Below are 21113 nucleotides of genomic sequence, written 5' to 3'. Positions count from 1 at the left end.
CAGTATGCTTTTCTTCTTTTCTGAAAGTTCATATTTCATTTCAAAAATAATCCTCACATTATTTGCACTTACTATTTTAATATGGTTTTGTTTTTCATAATTTGCATATTTGTAAGAAAATTTGTGTAGCATAAATATTCATTTCATATATTTGTAATGTATTATATTTTTAAAAAAAAAAAATATGTGTGTGTATTTATATTACTCTGCTGTGGAAACTATTGAGGAGTGAAACTGTTCCTACAGGAAAGTTTAGTGTACAAGCAAAATAACTATTTTTATTTTACACATTGTTGTTTGTTATTCTCTCTTCTAGAAACAAGTCATATTTTGTGTACATCTGAAGGTTATGATAAAGTATCATTCTTAGTTATATGTTATATAAGGTATTGATAGATAGCAGAGATAAAGTTTAAACTTGCAAGAAATGCTTCATCAAAAAACAATTTATTTTGTAGATTAAATAAAGATGAAGAAATAAAATTCATACACTCTCATTTGCTTTTATCATGTAATAATTTATTTTATTCTTGAAAACAAAAAACTTTCCAATGTTTCATATTCAGAATCTATGTAGCTGAGTTGTTGAAAGTTTGAAGTAGATTTTCACTTTAGTCAATGAAGCTGTGGATGTGACTGCACTCTTTTACTCCCCCCTTCCCTCCCTGCCCCGCACCTCCACCACATATAAAGTCTAAGAGGGAGATCGTTGATGGGCTATGACTGCCTTTAGCCACTCGCTTGCTAGGCGAGAGGAACGTTGTAAAAGGAAAGGGGGGTAGCTCTGGAGAGCAACGTCGACACACAAACTGCAAGGGGACTAGCCCCGTAAAGAAGAACACACGGACATATATTTAAAAACACTACCTTTGACTGAACAGGCAGGGGAAGGAAAGACTAGGAATGTTCGTTACCTGGAGTTCTACGGCGATCTCTTCTCCGCAGGTCCTTGGATCGACGTGGTCCTACTCTGTAAGAAAACGGACGAGGGAGCAACTCCCGGCTCCAAACTCTGTAGTTTCGTATACCGATAGTCTAAATGATACTTTAACTTTCGATCGTTCGTTTACTCTTTTTTCTAAACTTATGATGCTTGTGGAACTCTCTCGCGATAACCGGATTCAACGTAAACTGAAAACAACTAGAAACGGAGTTCTTTTGTAACTACTTCATCTGACGGAAAACGGAAGACAACTAAGACTGATATTTTCTCACGCGACCTATTTAAATGAAATTCGAAATATCGGCCGTTACGACGGTTGACTCGATCGCGTCCTTTGGCAACGGCAATTCTGAGGAAGAACGCTGATTCCTGATTTCATTTCTCTAATGCCATGTCAGCGGAGTTTTTCCAACTCCGCTGAAGGACGCTGTCGCGGTGAGCTCTTTTTCAATGCTTCAGCGGGACCCTTTTTATAACGTGATTAGCTTATTTATTTATGATGCCCGGGTCCTAGGTTCGATTCACGTCTGCGGCGTGATACGATAGTACATATATAAATATAGCACCGACTACTGAACAAGAAGCACACCGGTAACTATTCGTTCTTTGTGTTGCTTTTCTGCTACTTTACGCTAATGAGAATGAGTGATGGTTAGACACAGCATTAGCTACGGGGGAAGACAAAGGTGCGACACAAGCCCAGAAACAAAGTGGGTGCTGAACATGGGCGTAGTTAGGTAGGGGCTAGAAGGGCACTTGCCCCCCCCCCCCAAAAAAAAAAATTGGGTATATTAAAATTTTCAAGTTAGGGGACCTGAGGAACAAAGTAATAAAGAGTAATGTTTGTAATTTCGTAAATGTCACAGTTGTTTAGCAATTAATCCCGGACGATATTTTAATGGGATGGAAAACTTTTCGAGTCTCTTCCCCCCAAAGTTAAGCCTGAGGTTTGATTCTGCTCCCTCAAAATTAGGTTCCAAGTTACGCCCATGACAGTGATGATTTCTTTAATGATAATGACATGAATAATGTTAGCCCCAGTTAGCCCCCTCCCCCAAGTGGACGGGCGAAACTCCGCCTATGGTGCTGAAAGAGCAAGAAAAATATAAATTTGAAGGAGTAAAGATCGCGGCCCCTTGTGGCAATATAAATACACGAAAATTTTTTTGATCGCTTCGCTCGCAATGCTTCTTTCGTTGTACAAGGCTAAATCGAAGGATCGCTGAACAGCATGCTGGATGTGACCTTTTCTGAAAACCTGTATATATTTTTTTTTTACCGTATCATGATGTATGTGATGTATTTTCATCGAATTTGAAAAAGTTGAATTCAAGATGGCGGAACCAAGATGGCGATTCATAATAAGCTTAGGGGGGTCCCTTGTGGAGTATGTCACGGGGACGATCGCCATCTTGGTTCCGCCATCTTGAATTCAACTTTATTATTTAAAATGATAGGTGGGTCATGTGATACATGACCATAGACTAGAATTTCGTCAGGATATCAAATCTGAAATGAGATATCAAGTAACTTCATTTTGTGAAAAGTTATTGGCAACTGAAAGTGATGTTTACCTGTTTGTTGCAGCTGCTGAACCATGCCGTTAACAACTGAGGAACGCATCCAGATCGTCAAACTGTGGGGTGGGAGAAGTGCCCTTGCAGTGGCTGCCGGTTTCAACCTGCGTCACATCCAGAACGTCACCCTGTGTCACATGTTGCAATGGCACAGTTATTAACCAAATTCGAGGAGACGGGCACGGTCTTGGACAGACCGCGTAGTGGACGACCGCGGACAGTCACGGATGAAGCACAATCTACGGCAGTGTTGGCCCCTTTGTCAACGTCACCGCAGCGAAGCACACGTCGTATAGCAATGCAATGTGCCATAAGTCACAGTTCAGTGTACAGAGGCACAAGTGGCATCCGTATAAGGTGCAAATGCAGCAACACCTCTCCGAGGACGATCCAGATCGCCGCGTGCAGTTTTGAGAGTGGGCTATCGCGCAAGTACGGATAACTCCAAACGTCGCTATGCAGATGGGATGAAGCGAACGTCAACGTAAATGGGGAGGTGAATAGGCAAAACATGCGCTATTGGTCGCCTGACAACCCCGCATGGACAGATTCCTCAAAGAATGACCGGTGCAGGGAAGATCATGGTGTGGGCAGGTATATGGGGAGCACGGATAATCGGTCCTTTTTCATTCAAGGAAATTTAAATGCGGAACGATACCTGGGGATGCTACAGGAACAGATACTGCCAGCGCTGATGTCGGAAGATGGTACATTTCCCAGGTTTTTTCAACAGGTGCGTCAGTACCTGGATGAACAATTTCCTGGGGCATGGATTGGTCGACGTTGGCCCGTTGAATGGCCTGCCCGATCACCAGACCTAACGCCAATGGACTTCTACCTTTGGGGTCACGTTAAGGCTATGGTGTATGGTGTGAAAATTCGTGATCTTCGTAATCTGGAACAACGTATCATGGCTTCCTTTGAGCAAATTTCACCAGATACCTTGCTCAGTGTCCACAGACATTGGGAGAAGTGTCTACACACGTGCATTGCTCAACATGGACAACATGTGGAGCACATTCTGTAACAGGTAAACATCACTTTCAGTTGCCAATAACTTTTCACCAAATGAAGTTACGTACATGAAATCTGATTTCGGATATGACATCTGACGAAATTCTAGCCTATGATCATGTATCATATCACGCGGTTCCAGGGGGCCCTCAGCCATTGATATAATAGAGGGTTCGTATATACGTATGAAAGAAACAAACTTAGTTACTCAGGGGTACAGGAACGAAAACAATATATAGAGGTAAAAGAAAAGTTAAATTCCCTGTGCATATAGCACCATGTCATGAAGGCACATTTATGGAATGTGGGGGTAGGGGCCCACATATTTTACATGTCGGCCATCTTGGAAGGAATGTAATCAGCACCACGCTGCGGCCACCTTTGCCCCCCCGATACCATTTGATATGAGGCTGGGTGGGCTCTAGAGCCGCTTTATGCTGGTCAGACAAGAATCAAATCAGGCTAGAATTTCACGAGAGATGCAGGGGTGAATGTTTCTTCAGCCTAGCTTTAATCAGGAAAAAAATATGACTGCATGATTGTAACAAATGTATCATTTTCCAGAGGTGAGATAACAGTGTACTACTATATACAGAAGGTTGTTTCACGTTGATGGTAACGATTTCGATCACCAAGGAGCAGCACGTAGGCGTAGCAGAGAGCAGCCAGAGCCAGTAGGACGAAAGTACTGTGTGTTGACTTGCAAAAACGATAGTTGGTGTGTGAGTGAGTGTTTATATGGCACCAAAAATTCCAGTATTTTGGGAGGGGTACATCTGTGCACTTTCCGACGTTGGTTATAGTTATAGCCAGATAATTAAACAGTGCCACATGAAAGCATTCCATGTGTCAAAGAAGGGCATCAATGCAGTATTGAATCGCCATAAAGCTTGCACTGTACCTGTTGCTGGAACCAGTCAAAGTGGGCCTCGGACATATCATAAGCCCAAGCGTTCCTCCGATGTTGTGCGGAAAGTGAGATCCTTGGTGCGATGTGAAAACCCTGCAACGCAAAGAGTGATTGCACAGGCAGTGCAATGTTTCCCTGCAACTGTAAATCGCATCATAGCCCAAGATTTACAACTTGTGGGGAAGCAGAAGGCTCAAGTTCATAAGTTGCGTGCCTCACATGTCCAGGAGAGGAAGACCAACAGTCGAAAGCACAACGAACGACAACTGGCAGGGGACCGCTGGAAGTATGTGGTGTCCCTGAATGAATCATGGGTGTATCTGTCGGGATGTGGTAAAAGAAGGGCCATCTACTATCGTCCACATGATGCAAGAGGTCGATCTGAGTGGGTACGTGAATGTGCTGAAAGTTTTCCACGAGGGTTCATGGTTGTTGGTGGTTACTGCCATAACGGCAAACTTCCACCGCGCAGAGTGGTAAAAAAGGCTAAAATAAATGCAGCCTATTACCAGACGAATATTTTGGAGCCACTTTACAGACATGAAATTACTTCTCTCTATGGCAGCGACACATTTCGTGTTGTCATCCACCAGGACAAGGCTTCCAGTCATACGGCAAAGTCCACGCAGGCATACATGGATCGGATGGCACGTGAAACGGGCATTCATGCAATCCCCTTTACAGGCATCCCTGTGAAATCCCCCGATGCCTCTTCCATGGATTTTTGTGGGTTTCCGTTGTTGAAACGAGCCTTGGGAAGCAGACGGCCCAGCACAATTGAGGGTATTTGGAAAGCTTGTCAGGAGGAATATGATCTTTTGGACCAATGTGTTCTTCGACGCAGTCTCCTCCAATGGAAACTCCGCTACAGGGCCATTGCTGCAAGACAGGGGTATCACGTGGAGCACCACCGCTCGTGGCGTCATGGTTTTTCTTAAGGTCAGGTGGGCTCTAACTTTGTTACCATGGACATGAAACGACCTTCTGTATATCACATAACCCCTTTCCCATTTAAAAAAAATTGAGTTGGGTGGGTGTAGGTAGAGGAGGCTTTGGGTAATATTTTTCGGGGAGGCCCAAGACTTGTAGATCCGGCACTATTCTGCAGGTTTGGTGGTTTTGCAAGAGAAATGTGCCATTGGAATAAATAATGCCAGCAAGCTACGTGGAGAATGTGTAACAGCAAGTGTTGCTGATAAAGTACACGCTACTTGTCGTAAGCGGTATACGAACAAAAAGACATTGAACGTTTAAAAAATGTTATTGTGGATAGTAAACCCTCTACTTTGAAATGAAAATGCAGATCAAGTGATGGTACATTCAACAGTAAAACTGATTACTTTCTATGTGGACAATTAATAGACGTTAGTAATAAGCATTATTCTCGGTCAGAATTTGTTACTGTCAGGACTGATACGTTCCCTAAAACAATGATAGATATATATATGTGAGAAACGATATGACACGTGAACCTTAGATGTAAAAGGCCGGTTGGAGTATTTTCAGAGTGACCTACATGCAGCAGATTGTGTGTACCACCATTCCTGTAGTACAAATTTCCGTATTGGTAAAGGTATTCCATTCCAATATAGAAGAAAAGATGTCTTACACAAGAAACTGAACGCTGGTAGTCCTGAAAATGAGTTGGTAACTGAAGCATTCTTTCGAGTATGTTCTTATCTTGAATAAAACGAAGATGAACAGTTTACAGTTAGTGATCTGACTTCAAAAATGGAATGTTTTTTTTTTAGAAGGTTCGAGTAACACTGCTTATGCACAGCGATATATGAAACAAAAACTGATTCAGCACTTTGGTGATTCTCTCTTTATATGTGAACAGAAAGGAAAGCATGACATTGTTGTACTTAGAGAATCTGTTAATTTCATTTTAAGGAATCATTATGGAAGGCAATGCAGCGTTGATGAAAACATTGAGAAGATGCGTATAATTGAAACAGCACGTTTAATCAACGGTGAAATAAAGACTACAGTGAGCAATAAAGAGTGCTATCACTCAGCACAGGATATAAACATACAACAATGTTTGGAATACCTTCCTCCTACCCTGAAAGTGCTATGTTCAAATCTGTTTACAACAAATGATGCTGAAATGATAACTGCTTCAATTGGACAGTGTATTTGTAGAACCAGAGCTATAACAGCACCGCTGCAGTTGCTGTTCAAATGAATTCGCACTTCCGTTCTAGATACTCTATTGACACATTCAATCACTTGGGCTTCTGTTCTTCATACAGTGAGGTCACAATGTTTGAAAGAAATGCAGCAGTTGCAACATGTGGAAATTTAATTGAACTAAATGGTACAGAAGCTGTACTTTTTGCCGCTGATAATGTAGATCATAATGTCAGAACCCTTAGCGGCGAAAACACATTCCATGTCATGGGTATGATCGCTTCAGTTACTCCAAGTATGACAATACCAAGAATAATTCCAAGAAGTAAGATCTCCAATGAAGTCATAAAGGATGTAGCAAAAGTGAAGATTCAAGAATATGTAAAATTGAAAAAATTGGTAACCAACTTGACATTTGAAGTACTACACTCCTATGATATAACTGATGGAAATAAATACCTACTCTGGCTAATGGCATGGCACTTCAAGACAAGTACACCAAACTGGTCTGGAACAATGAAAGTGATTCACCACTCCCGTGATGTAGAAAAATCATCTTTGACCATACTCCCAATACTGGATTTGCAGCCTACTGATATGACATGCATTTTATCTACCTTGAAGTACATTTGTGGTATGTGTCAAACTCAACAAATAACTGCTATCGGCACATTCGACTAACCAATATTTTGGAAAGCTAGAATTATTGCTCATGATGGCAGATATAAATCGGAATTAGAAGATTTAGTAATTTTATTGGGCTCCTTTCATACTTTAATGAATCTCCTAGGTTCAATTGGAACTTTGATGGAAGGATCTGGTCTTCGAGATGTATTGCAAGTAGTTTATGGGGAAAATGCTGTTAGTCACATGATTAGAAGCAAAGCTGTCTCAAGAGCATTTCGTGGCCACATGTTGGTAGATTCTGCATTAAGGTCCTTGATACATGAAAATGTATTTGGTAAGCAAAGTGATTTGAATGAAGGCTGTAATGGTTTAGTACAAAACATCTTAGGCTTACATGAAGAGCTCTTCAAAAAGTCAAAATCTATTCACGATGTTGAATGTTATGAACCATTACTTCAATTAAAAGAGCTTATGAAAGAGAAAAGGGATGACCTTAAGAAAACATCACTGACCAGTAAAATGCGAATACAGTATCAGTCAATGGTTTCATTGCTGCGTAAATTGGTTCAAGCAGATCGAACTGGTTCATGGAAATTGCACTTAGATGCAGTTAATGAATGTTTACCCATATTTGCAGCAGCAGGTCACACAAATTACCTGAAATCTGGGTACATTTGCCTTCAAGATATGCAGCAACTTCCACAGAAGAAACCCTGTGTGTTTGCTTCATTTCAAAATAGGTTACATGTAATGCATAGAACTGATAGATCTTGGTCAGGTCCGGGGAGTGGCCTTGTCATAGATTAAGTGTTAATGCATACACTCAAGACTACTGTGGTTTGACAAGAGGCAGTGGCTTTACAGACATTCTCTCAATGTCTGCATGTTGTGAGTTTAATATTTCAATGTAGGATTATCATACTCAACAAGTGACCAGCACAAGGAAATGCATAAGTCAGGACTATTACGAGATAGAGCAGATGTGAAAAAAATAGTGTTATTTCTTGAGCATTGCTCACCATTTAATTCTGATTCATCACTTAGAAATATAGTTACTGGAGTTACCTTTTATGTTGATAAGGTTAATGTTCATGATGCAATTGAAATTGGCAGTGGAATTGTTGCTAAACTTCCTGGAAACTATTCATTTTCGTACACCTGTAAAAGATCTGATAAAGTAAAAACACTAGCTTCAATTGCAAGAGTGAAAATTGATGACACTGACGATTAAAGCATTGACCCATTACTTTTGTTTCAACGTCTAATTGTTGTTGCAAGTAATGGTGATGTCAACCTTGAAGACGCATTGCAATATGAACTTTGTGCATATCCAACATCTCTTTTCGAGTCCCCAACAATTATCAGAAAGGGCGAAAAGTCAAAACTCGCACATTGCATCAACAAACATATTAAGAACATGACTGATGGATCACAGAGTGAGCAGATGTCAAGTACCCTACAGAAGTATCGCAAGAGCCAACTAATTATGTCTTAGATAGAGGCTCATTACTTCATCGAATGCCTTGGAAGACTGGAGTCATATACGACTCTATCGCAAGATCGTATGCAGACATTACAGTAAAAATGTATGGCTCAGTCACAGTTGTTTTTTATGGATACAGTGTGAATACCCCATCCATCAAAGATTGCGCCCATAGAAGACGAGGTATGAACTCAAAACTATCACCCACAGTGAATTCTCTCCAGACACTCCTTTTATTGGCAAGAAAGAACAATTTCTGCAGAATGCTGTGGACAAGACCAGGATAATACATCTCATTGGTGAGCACCTCAGTAGACAAGGATGCCATATTATTTATGTTAATGACGATGCTGATGTTGACATTGTGCTGGAAGGTGTTTCATCGTCTATACATTTGTCTTGGGAGAAGATACTGACTTGCTCATTCTGCTTTTGTACCATTCCTCGAACAGTGTTTTTTCCTTACATTTTAGAAGTAATATTCAAGTATCCAAGTCATTTTCGACATATGACATCCATGCTATAAGAAATATTCTAGGAGTTGATATGTACAAGTATTTGCTTTTCCTGCATACAGGCTGCGACACGACATCACACATTCATGGAATTGGCGACACCACTGCATTTAAAAAACTTCTTACTAGTAATGACCTAAAACTACTAGCAGAGATCTTCTGCTCAGAGAACAAGTCTAAGGACGAAATTGAAGAAGCTGGCAAGAAATCCATGTTCTTACTTAATGGAAGCAAGAAAGATGAACCATTACATGTGCTACGTCATTGCATCTTCAAGGAAAAGGTAGCGTCATCAAATTGCTTTTTTAAACCAGAGAGGCTGCCACCTACTGCATCAGCAGTGAAGTACCATTCATTCCGATGCTACTACCAAATATTGGAGTGGATAGGAAAGCAAGAAATGGTTGATGCATGCTCTTGGGGATGGTTTGTGCGGAACAATAGTATTTTCCAAACTATTATCCGTTGCAAGTGTACAAAGGAATGTGGAACAATGCAATGTAGCTGCAGAAAAAATTGTCTACCACGTACAGATGCTTCTGGACAGTGCCAGGAATCTAGCTGTGTTAACTTCGTACACGACCAATATGAGTAAAAATAAAACATTAAAATACTGACCAAGGCAGAATTTATTGTATAGAAAATATACACACTAAAAATGTAACGTTTCCACTTTCTAACAGGGTCTTCTTCAGACGAATATTCACACTAGAAACGTTACCTTTCTAGTGTATATATTTTCTATACAATAAATTCTGCCTTGGTCAGTATTTTAATGTTTTATTAACATGGAAGCTAGGCTTAACAGTGTGACCAATATGAGGTTGATTCAGAAGACTCCGATATTGATGAATGAGTGTTCATATTTCAGACCTTACATCACAATTCTTTGTTCCTCATTTACTTCATTTCTTTTTTTTTGTCATTTTGGAAAATAAAAATAAAAGTTCAACTATCACAGGAGATTTGTCTTTACCATGGAAAAGTAGCCTAGAAACATGTGTCACATTCACTTGTTGGAATAATTAAAGTAAATTTTAAGTAATTTCCCGTAGATGGATTATTGCGGATTTTGGATATACATTGTAGCACATATTATTGAGACCAACTACGAAGGGTTTGCTTCTGTTACAATTTTTTCAAGGTTAGCTCCATTTTTTTCATAGTTTGATCTGACTATGATCAATATATATTTTTTTATTTATTTATTTTTTATTTTACCTAAAGTTTCAGATACAGTACTGAATGACCATTTTACACTGAAACAGTAACAGCAGGAAAATAACAATAACAACAACAACAAAATAGAGTACAAGATGGCACTGAAAACAAATCAAAATTAAACATATATCGTTAACAATTTTCTAAAACTTTGTTCTGGCAAGAATATGTCCACATTTGGAGGCAGGTTATTATATGAGTGTGGAAGCCTGTAGAAAAGAGACCGCTGTAGAAGGGAGAGACTTGTGGTGGGATTGTGGAAGAGCTTAACATTGCGGTTGGCCGTGTGGGGACGCGTAGATGAAATTTGTTGAGCAGAAATTCGGATTTAATTTTACCATTCATGATTTTGTGCAAGAATTTCATGTCTGCTAATTCGCGACGAGTGTGTGGTTGTTGGATATTGAAGACAGACATAATGTCTGTTTGAGAAGGTGCCTCAGAGAAGGTATTCTGTGGCGAGCAATGGCGAGGAAAAAGTTGAGGACAGAATCAATCCGGGAAAGATTTGTTTTTGAAGCCATGGTCCAGATAGGAGAGCAGTATTCAAGAATGGGGGAGATAAGGGATTTGTAAAATATGCTGATTGATGATTGGTTTTGGATTTCAGTGAACCTGTACAGAAGACCGAGAAGACGCATTGCTCTTTTACTGTAGTAGTGTTCGTAATGTGCTCATTAAAGTTTAGTTTTTAGTCGATGATAACTCCGAGATCATTTTGAGAGGAATTTTTTTTGATGGGATTGTTTTCAAGATAGTAAGCAGAATCGAGTTTGTTTCTTCTTAGGGAAATGGTGAGGCAGGAGCATTTCTTAGGATTCAATTGAAGTTTCCACTGGCGACACCACACAAGTAGTTCTGTAAGAGCTTGCTGTAAGATTAAAGCATCGTGTTCTGATGAGATATCTGTGAAGAGTTTACAGTCATCGGCAAACAGAAGTATATTTATAGGGAGAGAGGACAGTCTGTCGGGGAGATCATCCATGTAAAGAAGAAACAAAAGTGGACCTAAGACGCTCCCTTGGGGAACTCCAGACAAAACAGGAAGAAAGCTGGAAGAGGTGCCAGGAAGGATAACACGCTGCTCTCGTGCACTCAGATAGTCTTGTAGTAAGGATAGAAATTTCCCATGGATATTAAATCTGGAATAATTAACTAATTAATTAATTAAGACAAAATAAGGCCTTAATTATCAAATGGACAGGGACCTGTTTCTCAGATTTTATTTACATTGACTTCGTTCTTATAGATGATCGAAAATGGATAATTTGAGCTGGTGTTAAGGTACATTAAGTGCCCTCCCAGAAAGAAAAAAAAATACCACACAAAATGGACCCTATAGCCTCTTCGGTAACCTGCCACGTTGACGACATCCATAACAACTGTGCTGGACTGGAGTTCGACACGGGTGTCCCTTTGTTGTAAGTGTCCCTTCTTCACATTCTCCAAATCATAATTCATCCTAATTATCCGTCACAACTAGCTAAGAGTGGCAGAAATCAATTGTAGGTATCAAAAACAGAAATGGGAAAAGGAAAATATACCCTTGTAGATACGATCTTTCTAAAATGATGTTAGAACAGAATGGTATTTGAAATTGTAGAATGTCCGGGGAATATATGCAACTAATATAGAACATCACTGTTCTTGTAGATTAGGCACACACAGGAGATGTAGAAATTTTCAGCAAAAAATGCAATAGAGCAATGGCACGGCATGCCAGAGACCCAGTTCGAGTCCTGCTCGAGCCTGCATTTTTCGCTGAACATTTTTATTTATCGCTGTTCTGTTACGACACTTCGTGCCTTAAAAATTAAGCAGGTGAAAGGTAGGGGGGATTTTGGAAATCCACATATTCCAGTACTGTTGAACGTCTAAGAAGTAATTTTTGCATAACTTTGTTCCAGTTATGCCGTGTGAGGCGAAATTCTACAAAGGAGGAGAGGCGAATATAAACTGCGTTTAAATGCACATAATTTGTCCCGTCAAAATTAGGGTGAGTACTAATATTTTGGGGGGAACTGAAAATTTTAACCCCTCACAATATATCTATGCATATGGCCATATGACACTTGCTTGAACATGTGTTAATAACCCCTATCAATAAACTTTAATGTTAATGACAGTTGACTAAGAGTACCAAACATACCTGAAATTTTGTGTTGAAAAAATTGGTCGAAATCCCACATTTTCAACCCTGTGATGTCGGAATTACAAAATATATGGATCTGCAATTTTGCATAGATTCCTACCTCAGGTGGCCCTTTCAGTAGACTATGTCAAATATCAAAAAATTTTAAAAAATGTAAGGTTGAGAACCTTGTTGATTTGACATGGAATGAGCCCTCTGTGACAATTCAGCCCCATCCAAATATTTATATACTGTGAGGAAGTTTTGTATCACTGTTCTTTGCCCCACGGACATTCTAAACTAAACACACAGTCATGAAATTAGAAGGGTGGCATAAGTTCACGCTTTTGCCACGTCGGAGCACAACCTCGCGTGTTCGGAGGTTTAAGAGAATGAAATATCTTGTTGTAGAGTTTGTCTTTGTAATCCATGTGATACAAACTGGCAGTATTTGCTCGAAAGGTCAGAGATGACACAAAGTGCCCGGAGAGAGTTACGTAAATTTTATTTTCTATATCTTCAATATTTTACTGTTATCGATATAATAAATTGTGCAGGTAATTAATTATATATAAATGAAATTGCAAATTGTGGAGTAGCAGCCGCTTTACAAGCGAGGAAAGTACGACACGAGAAGATATAAAATACCACAAATCTTTCCAACAGTGATTGAGAAAATTTTTATCCCTATTTATGTTCTTAGTCACTAGGCAAATGAAAATTGAACGTAATCGTACTTTTATGAGTACTGAACACGACAGACGTTTATGTAAATTTCGTGAGAACATGACAAAAAGTTAGTGCTTCGGAAATCTCCACCACTTATTAAGATGTAACGATTCTCTCAGGAGATAGCCTATTCTATATACATGCAATTATGTTCATTGTTCGTGAAAACACCATTTAGAGACATATATACATACACTTATAAATAGGCTATTAGTAACGATGTTATAAGGGTGTTTCATAAAGTGCGCAGTTTTTGAAAATGCAATAACTCAGTCAAAATTGCAGGAAAGTTGACATTTTGTTTTTTATTATTTTACACATTCACTACGATTTAATAATTTAAAAGTTAAAAGTGTCCGGCATATGCCAATATGTGATTTAAAAGTGAAAAATGATGTCTGGCATATGTCCACCTCCGTTTTGTAAGCAGGCAGTAACTCGATCTGTGAAGTTCACCATGCCTCTTGTGCAGACGTCTCTGTCGATTGAACCAATTACCCGTTGGATTTCCATCTTCAATTCGGGGATTGTTTAAGATTTTGGTCAGGAGGTGTGATTGGCCCCTTAGTTTTTGAAGATGGGAACGAAAATGCAGTTACGGTAAACGGTCCTCGTTATCGGGACATGATACGAAATTTTGTGTGGCCTGCTCTGGATGAACTGGATACCGTGAGTATGTGGTTTCAGCAGGACGGGGCTACCTGTCACACATCCAACGAGACAATAACCTTACTGCAAGAAAAGTTTCCGGGCCGCGTGATCTCGCTTCGTGGTGACCAGGAGTGACCTCCGAGGTCTTGTGACCTCATCCCATGTGATTTCCTTTTATGGAGTTATTTGAAGTCACAAGTGTACAAACCTCAAACAATCCCCGAATTAAAGAGGGAAATCCAACGGATAATTGGTTCAATCGACAGAGACGCCTGCACAAGAGTCATGGTGAACTTCACACATCGAGTTACTGCCTGCTTACGAAACGGAGGTGGACATATGCCATACATCATTTTTCACTCTTAAATCGCATACGGGCATATGCCGGACACTTTTCAATTTTAAATTATTAAATCGTAATGAATGTGTAAAATAATAAAAAAACAAAATGTCAACTTTCATGCAATTTTGGCTGAGTTATTGCATTTTCAAAAACTGCGCACTTTATGAAACACCCTATAACAACAAGATAATTTATGTGTTAAAATGAATGTGAAATGTTCTCTGTACTTACATGTTACGTATCTTTAAAATATTGAGTTACAAACCTGGGCTAAGTTTTTGTTGATTTGGACATTTCTGTAATGAAAAATTCGAGTTCCATTTTAATAATATTTCTTGTTTTCACATTGCTATATATACCAAACACTATACTATATTACCTTAATTCTAGGATAACTATAGTTAGCGATTTAAAAAGTTTTCTTTTGCTTGAAAATCGTTGTCATAATTACAGATTTCTAAGTTAACTGCTAGATAGAAATAAGAATCTCTCTTTTTCTCTTTCTGTCTGTCTCTCTCTCTCTCTGTCTGTCTCTCTCTATCTCTCCATCTCTTCCCTTTCTCTCTTACTCATTTCAGTCATATATTCAAAATATAAATCACATTTAATATTATTGTAAAATTTCATTTGAATTTTATTAATTTTGTCGTTTTTCAATAGAAACAAAGATGTCATGATATAATATACATCTACAACAAACTAATAGTTAGTATTGCTATTCCTTAAAACAACTAAAATTCAAAAATGATGTAACATTTAGTTCTGTTTTGTGCGTATTATCTTGTTTGTATAGAGATCTTAATTTTATTAGTTTTCAAGAAAGTCAATGGTAAATATTTGTATCTAATTTCCAACATTTTAGTTCCTAATTATTTTAATAAGAATACATTAACATCAAAAGTAAGTACTCACGCTCTGCAGCCTAGCATCTACAAATCTCTCAAGGTGCCTGGCCAAATTACATTGTCTCAGCTTTCCTTTCTCTGTTTGACCTGGCAAGAAAAATTCTGGTCAGTTCTGACTTTTGTTAAATTAATAGTTTTGCTGGATTCCTTTTTATGCTGACTCAGAACATAAATTCAGATTTTCTCTATATATGTCTTCATATCTTTTTAACAGAACAGTTAGGGACGATGATATTATTCTGGTTTTGAAGTCCACAATTTTTCACTCTTTATTTCTAAGCTGTTATCTTGGGAAAGTGGTTTATTTACTATTTATTAAAATCGAAGATTAGTTTCCACACTCTGAAAGCAAGTTTCAAGTCTTTGCATACAAATTTACAGAAATTTGTTCAAGAAAATTTCTGAATAATGACATCACTTTAGTTCATAATTTTTGTAACATAGCTAAGTTTACAAATCAATCATGGAGGATGTAGAGCACTAAATGTATCTTACCTTCATTTCTAATGCTTTCAATGCGTCTCTCAAGCGGCTTCAAGCATCTATCTGTTTCCTTGGATATAATTTCTTCCCATCCAATTCCGTTGTACGTTTGAGATTTGAAGCGAATATAGATCGCCTTGACAGGAATTCCATCGGCATCCAACTGAAAGACAGAAAGTTCTTAATTGGTACACAGTCCTAATGACTTTTTCATGTGGACACCTACTTAATAAAACATCAATTTATCATCCCCTCATTAAGAAATATTTATATGCATATTTTTGTTATTTACCGTCGCTTTCTGCCACTCTTTGTTAATAGTAACGATAACCATGAGTGAAAATAAATGATTCATAAATAGATGAAAATGATCACGAGACAATTACAGATAAACCTATACCTCGAACCTAGAAATTTCGGTGGCGAGATCGAAAATTGACCACCACTTACTTGAAAATGCGCTTTGTAAGAACTCCGTTGATGTGTTTATCCTTACATTTATAAGGGTAAATACCATAATCAATGCAGATCGCTTGTGGGCACATTAACACCAGCATTATATTCGTTCTCCTCTCTCACACTACAGATAAAGTTATTCTAATACAACTCTGGATGCATATCTCTCTCTCTCTCTCTCTCTCTCTCTCTCTCTCTCTCTCTCTCTCTCTCTCTGTGTACATACGTGTATGTGTGTGTGTGTGTGTTTATATACACATGTGTATATATATATATGTATATATGTATATATATACCTATATGTATGTATGTATGTAAGTATATTTAAATATATATCTGTGTGTGTGTGTATGAGCTGCATGACTTTCCCATTATTATAATAGATATTATTAATGCCAATACACCAAGAAGAATTGTAGAAAGTGGTGCAGGAACTGACTGAATCGTATATCCTCCATTATCAGCAGAAATTGCACGCGCTTGGACGTCTGTAGACTTGAGCCCTTGGTAATCACAAATGAACTAAAGATATTGGTATTTTAACTAAAAAAGCAAGAACCTAATAAGTTATTTTTCATTGTGCAAAAACTAGTGGGCAGATTAACATGCACTAATAGCTATTGATAAATATTTATTCAAATATGGATTTAATAATTCCAAAAGGACAGTTCCAATTGCCTCTGACAAAGTGCTCGTCTATCATTGCATTTATTGACTTCATGCACAAGCACAGTACAGAGTGATTCAAATGCCCCTTGACAACCCCTATAAAATGTAAAGAAGTTAGGATTGGTACAATTGGTCATGATAGAAACAGGAGAGGCCTAGGAGGAGACATATTGGTGTGTTCCAAGCGACCGTCCACCATATTGGAGGCCTCCATATTGAATTCAACTCAATTTTTTTAAATGGGAAGGCGGTGATGTGATATACATATGAAATCAAGCTACAATTTCACGAGAAATGTAATAGTGAAGGAGGAACACATTGAGATCGTACGTCTAAGGAGAGAAGTTCACGTGCCAACACCCCCAATTACTCCAAAAGTTCCGAGAGACAGGATCAGTCAACGACAGGCGACGATCAGGACGTCCCATAACTTCAACCGACGTGTTAGGAGCATTCTGGCACTGTTTTGTCACACCTGGAAAATTAGTCATTTGTTACAATCATGCAGTCATTACTTCTTCTGAGTAAAGATACGTCGAAAAAATCTTCACCATTGCATTTCTCGTGACATTCTAGCCTGATTTGATATGTCACATCACCCCTCTCCCATTTAAAAGGTTTGAGCTGAATTCAGTATGGTGGACGTCCGCTTGGAACACACCAATATGGTTCCCCCTAGGCCTAACCTGTTTCTATCATGACCATTTGTACCCAGCTTAACTCATTTACATTCTATAAGAGGTGTTAAGGGCCTTTTAAATCATCCTGTACATCTACATGTTCAAGAATAACTTTAAATTTTTTAGCAGAGTTTAAAGGTTCAACGAACAAAACACAAATACCTTTCTATAGTGATTAAATTCACGTTGCACTCTCTCCTTCTTGTTTTTTTCTAAAGTTACGAACTTATTTAATATGATAAATAACAATGACCCTGTATCAAAATTAAAATTAAGACACAAAATTTTAGTTCATAACTTCCAGCAAATTGTCACTATAATAAATTTTCTGTTATTAATTTGTGGCATTTATTTAATAAATATTTTAATTTTATTGAATTACGCTAGTTAACCTATTATTAATATACCAAGAATTCTTCCAATTAAAAGAAGCATGGTTATAGTGGAAACATCTTTGACTGTCTCAGATTAGCAGGAGAAAAATTGGATGCCAAGTGTTTGTCCACGTTATGAATGCCATATACTTGACGATTATTATCATATTAAGAACTATCTGATTACCCGGCGTTGTCCGGGTGTTTAATGAATTCTAACTACAGCGTAAAATGTAACTATTTTCATTTACAGGTATTTATAAGAATAAGTACAGTATACAAATTATCAAGTAATATATTTTACAAATTCACTATAATATAAATCTAACAAAAATTTATGAACAACATTTTTAGTTCCACCTCAAGGAGCAAGAATAAATAAATTAAAAGGCATTGGGAGTGTCATTATTCATCTTAGCGACACCAAAAACTATGGATTCCACACTAATATCGGTCGTTTTCGATTATTTTTACATGTCACCCATTCCCACCCCCACCCCTAGTGGTGCCAGAGATATCTTACTTCCACAGTATTTCTTTCGAGATTGCAAGTGATAGGTGTTCCAAGTTTGGTTGAAATCGCTCTAGGCGTTCGAGAGTTATGCCGGAACAAACATATATACACACATACATAAATCCATTTTTATATAGCCTACAGGGTGACTGGTAATTAGATGTATTCCCTGAAAGGGGTTAAAGTATAGACAATTTGCAATAAATTTGACCATATGATACCCCGTCCGAAAATTAGTAGTTTTCGAGATAATCGAATTTCTTTTGTTTCTTTAAAACATGACAATTTTCCACATAAAAAGATGAATTGAGAAAAAAACTGCTCATTGTATTGAACATATTTCAGCATTTTCTGATAGCTAACAAATAAGTGGTTCGTTGAAAAAAACCGTTTTCCCAAATAACAATCACATGTAAGTACCGGGTGGGTCTAAACTTACAAGTGATGATAAAAAATGCATTCTTAGTTTACCTGGCAACTTATTAACAACAAAAATGGTATGACACAAAGCGTACAAAATACTTTAATTACTTCCTTGTGTCATCTGCTATCCAACAAGGTACAAATGTTGCTAACATTCACATTTGTGTACAAGAAATAATACTTCATTCATCTTCATGTGAATGGAATCAATGAACAAAACAATTAAAGAACATTACACGTCTTGCACCTCCGTTACGAATGCAAGCACGCAGGTTTTTACGGACATTTGGTCTCGTAACTCGTGATGTGATGGTGTCGTTGATGTGGTGACCAGCTCTTAAGATCCTCTCCCTGAGTTCTTCTTGCGAGTTTACCGGTGTCTTGTAAACTAATTCTTTCATGTGGCTCCAAATGTAGAAGTCGCAAGGCGTCAAATCAATCGGGGGATTGAGCTGGGCAGTCATCATGCTGATAAATCATGTCACGTCTTGTAGCTAGAGGCACATCCTCCAACAACATTGCCATCCCGTTCCTCAAAAAATGTTCATAAGTGATGTCATTTAAGATTTTGGGAAGGAAAAATGGCTCGATCAAATGATTGTTGATGACACCCATCCATACTTCTGCCTGGGCGTGCGACAGTGTCTGGTTGAAAATTACCCAAAGCAATGGATTGGCCGAGGTGGCCCGATTCCCTGGCCGGTTCGATCCCCCGATTTCACGATTTACGACTTCTACATTTGGAGCCACATGAAAGAATTAGTTTACAAGACACCGGTAAACTCGCAAGAAGAACTCAGGGAGAGGATCTTAACAGCAGGTCAACACATCAAAGACACCATCACATCACGAGTTATGAGACCAAATGTCCGTAAAAACCTGCGTGCCTGCATTCGTAACGAAGGTGCAAGACATGTAATGTTCTTTAATTGTTTTGTTCATTGATTCCATTCACATGAAGATGAATGAAGTATTATTTCTTGTACACAAATGTGAATGTTAGCAACATTTGTACCTTGTTGGATAGCAGATGACACAAGGAAGTAATTAAAGTATTTTGTACGCTTTGTGTCATACCATTTTTGTTGTTAATAAGTTGCCAGGTAAACTAAGAGTGCATTTTTTATCATCACTTGTAAGTTTAGACCCACCCGGTACTTACATGTGATTGTTATTTGGGAAAAAACTGTTTTTTTCAACGAACCACTTATTTGTTAGCTATCAGAAAATGCTGAAATAAGTTCCATACAATGAGCAGTTTTTTCTCAATTCATCTTTTTATGTGGAAAATTGTCATTTTTTAAAGAAACAAAAGAAATTCGATTATCTCGAAAACGACTAATTTTCGGACGGGGTATCATATGGTCAAATTTATTGCAAATTGTCTATACTTTAACCCCTTTCAGGGAATACACCTAATTACAAGTCACCCTCTATAGAGAGAAAAGTGAAACGTTTTTCTTACCACATTATTCTTTTCAAGAATACACTTCTCAACACATTGAAGCTGAAAAATAAAAAGAAATACATTAGCTCCAGTATCTGTTACTCTAAGCTCTAGGCAACGATGAAAAATCAAATAGTAAATATTTCAATATGTAAAATTAAAACTAGAAATAATTCAAATACTACTTAGATGAACAATACTTATTACGTAAATGCGATTCTTGTATTTGTTCTGTACGAAATCATCAACGTGTATTGTTAATTATACCTACAAGTACGTACAATACATTCAATCCATACCAAAAATTTAAGACCACCTTGTCATGTGTTTTTCAGACAAACAGAGAAAGTACATATGCGAGTGCTTTTCATGGAATAAACACTTTAATACAAAATTGGAATTATTATGTAATATTATTGAAAGGTACATCAAGATCAAGAAAGTGTAAGGGCATATTAATGTACTTATAACTAATAGATGCAACTAAAGGTAGAATTTGTAAAATCATTAAATCTGAACTTTCAAAATATACTTGGAAACAAACATTTCTTCTGAAATTAGATAAACGAAGTGTGAAATTTTAATAGTCAATAGGTCCATCTTCAAGTTTCAAGCACATTTGCACACGTTTTCTCATGCTGCGGACCAATTTCTGGCAATCTTGGGGCGTAATCTCATTCCATACTTCGGGGTGTAAGGGGGGCCTTGCACGTAGTACACGCAATTGTCAACCTCACTTCAACGAACTACACCCTGGATTGCATTTTGCAGACGGTCAGTATAATTTTGTTGTGTGTGTTGTCCTGTTTTTTTGTCCTTGTGTGTGCTGAGTGCACCTTTACAGCCTCAGCTTTTAACGAAAGTCAGAATATTTTAATATTTTAG

General features: G+C 38.0%; 1 protein-coding gene across 1 annotated transcript in view; it reads right to left on the bottom strand.

The window, feature by feature from the left end:
* The window catches only part of LOC145995335 (uncharacterized), a 72270-nt gene that overhangs the window by 7391 nt on the left and 43766 nt on the right, over positions 1 to 21113 (bottom strand). Inside the window, exons 6-9 of the mRNA XM_083131943.1 lie at positions 20247 to 20288; positions 15678 to 15828; positions 15190 to 15269; positions 14543 to 14573 (exon numbers count right to left, since the gene is read on the bottom strand). Coding sequence (XP_082988069.1) covers positions 14543 to 14573; positions 15190 to 15269; positions 15678 to 15828; positions 20247 to 20288 — 304 coding nt within the window. The remainder of the gene's footprint in view (positions 1 to 14542; positions 14574 to 15189; positions 15270 to 15677; positions 15829 to 20246; positions 20289 to 21113) is intronic.

The sequence above is a fragment of the Lepisma saccharinum genome, chromosome 11, assembly GCF_977018435.1.
Source record: "Lepisma saccharinum chromosome 11, izLepSacc3.1, whole genome shotgun sequence".
NCBI classification, from domain to species: Eukaryota; Metazoa; Arthropoda; class Insecta; order Zygentoma; family Lepismatidae; genus Lepisma; species Lepisma saccharinum.
This window is presented reverse-complemented; position numbering and strand designations above follow the sequence as displayed.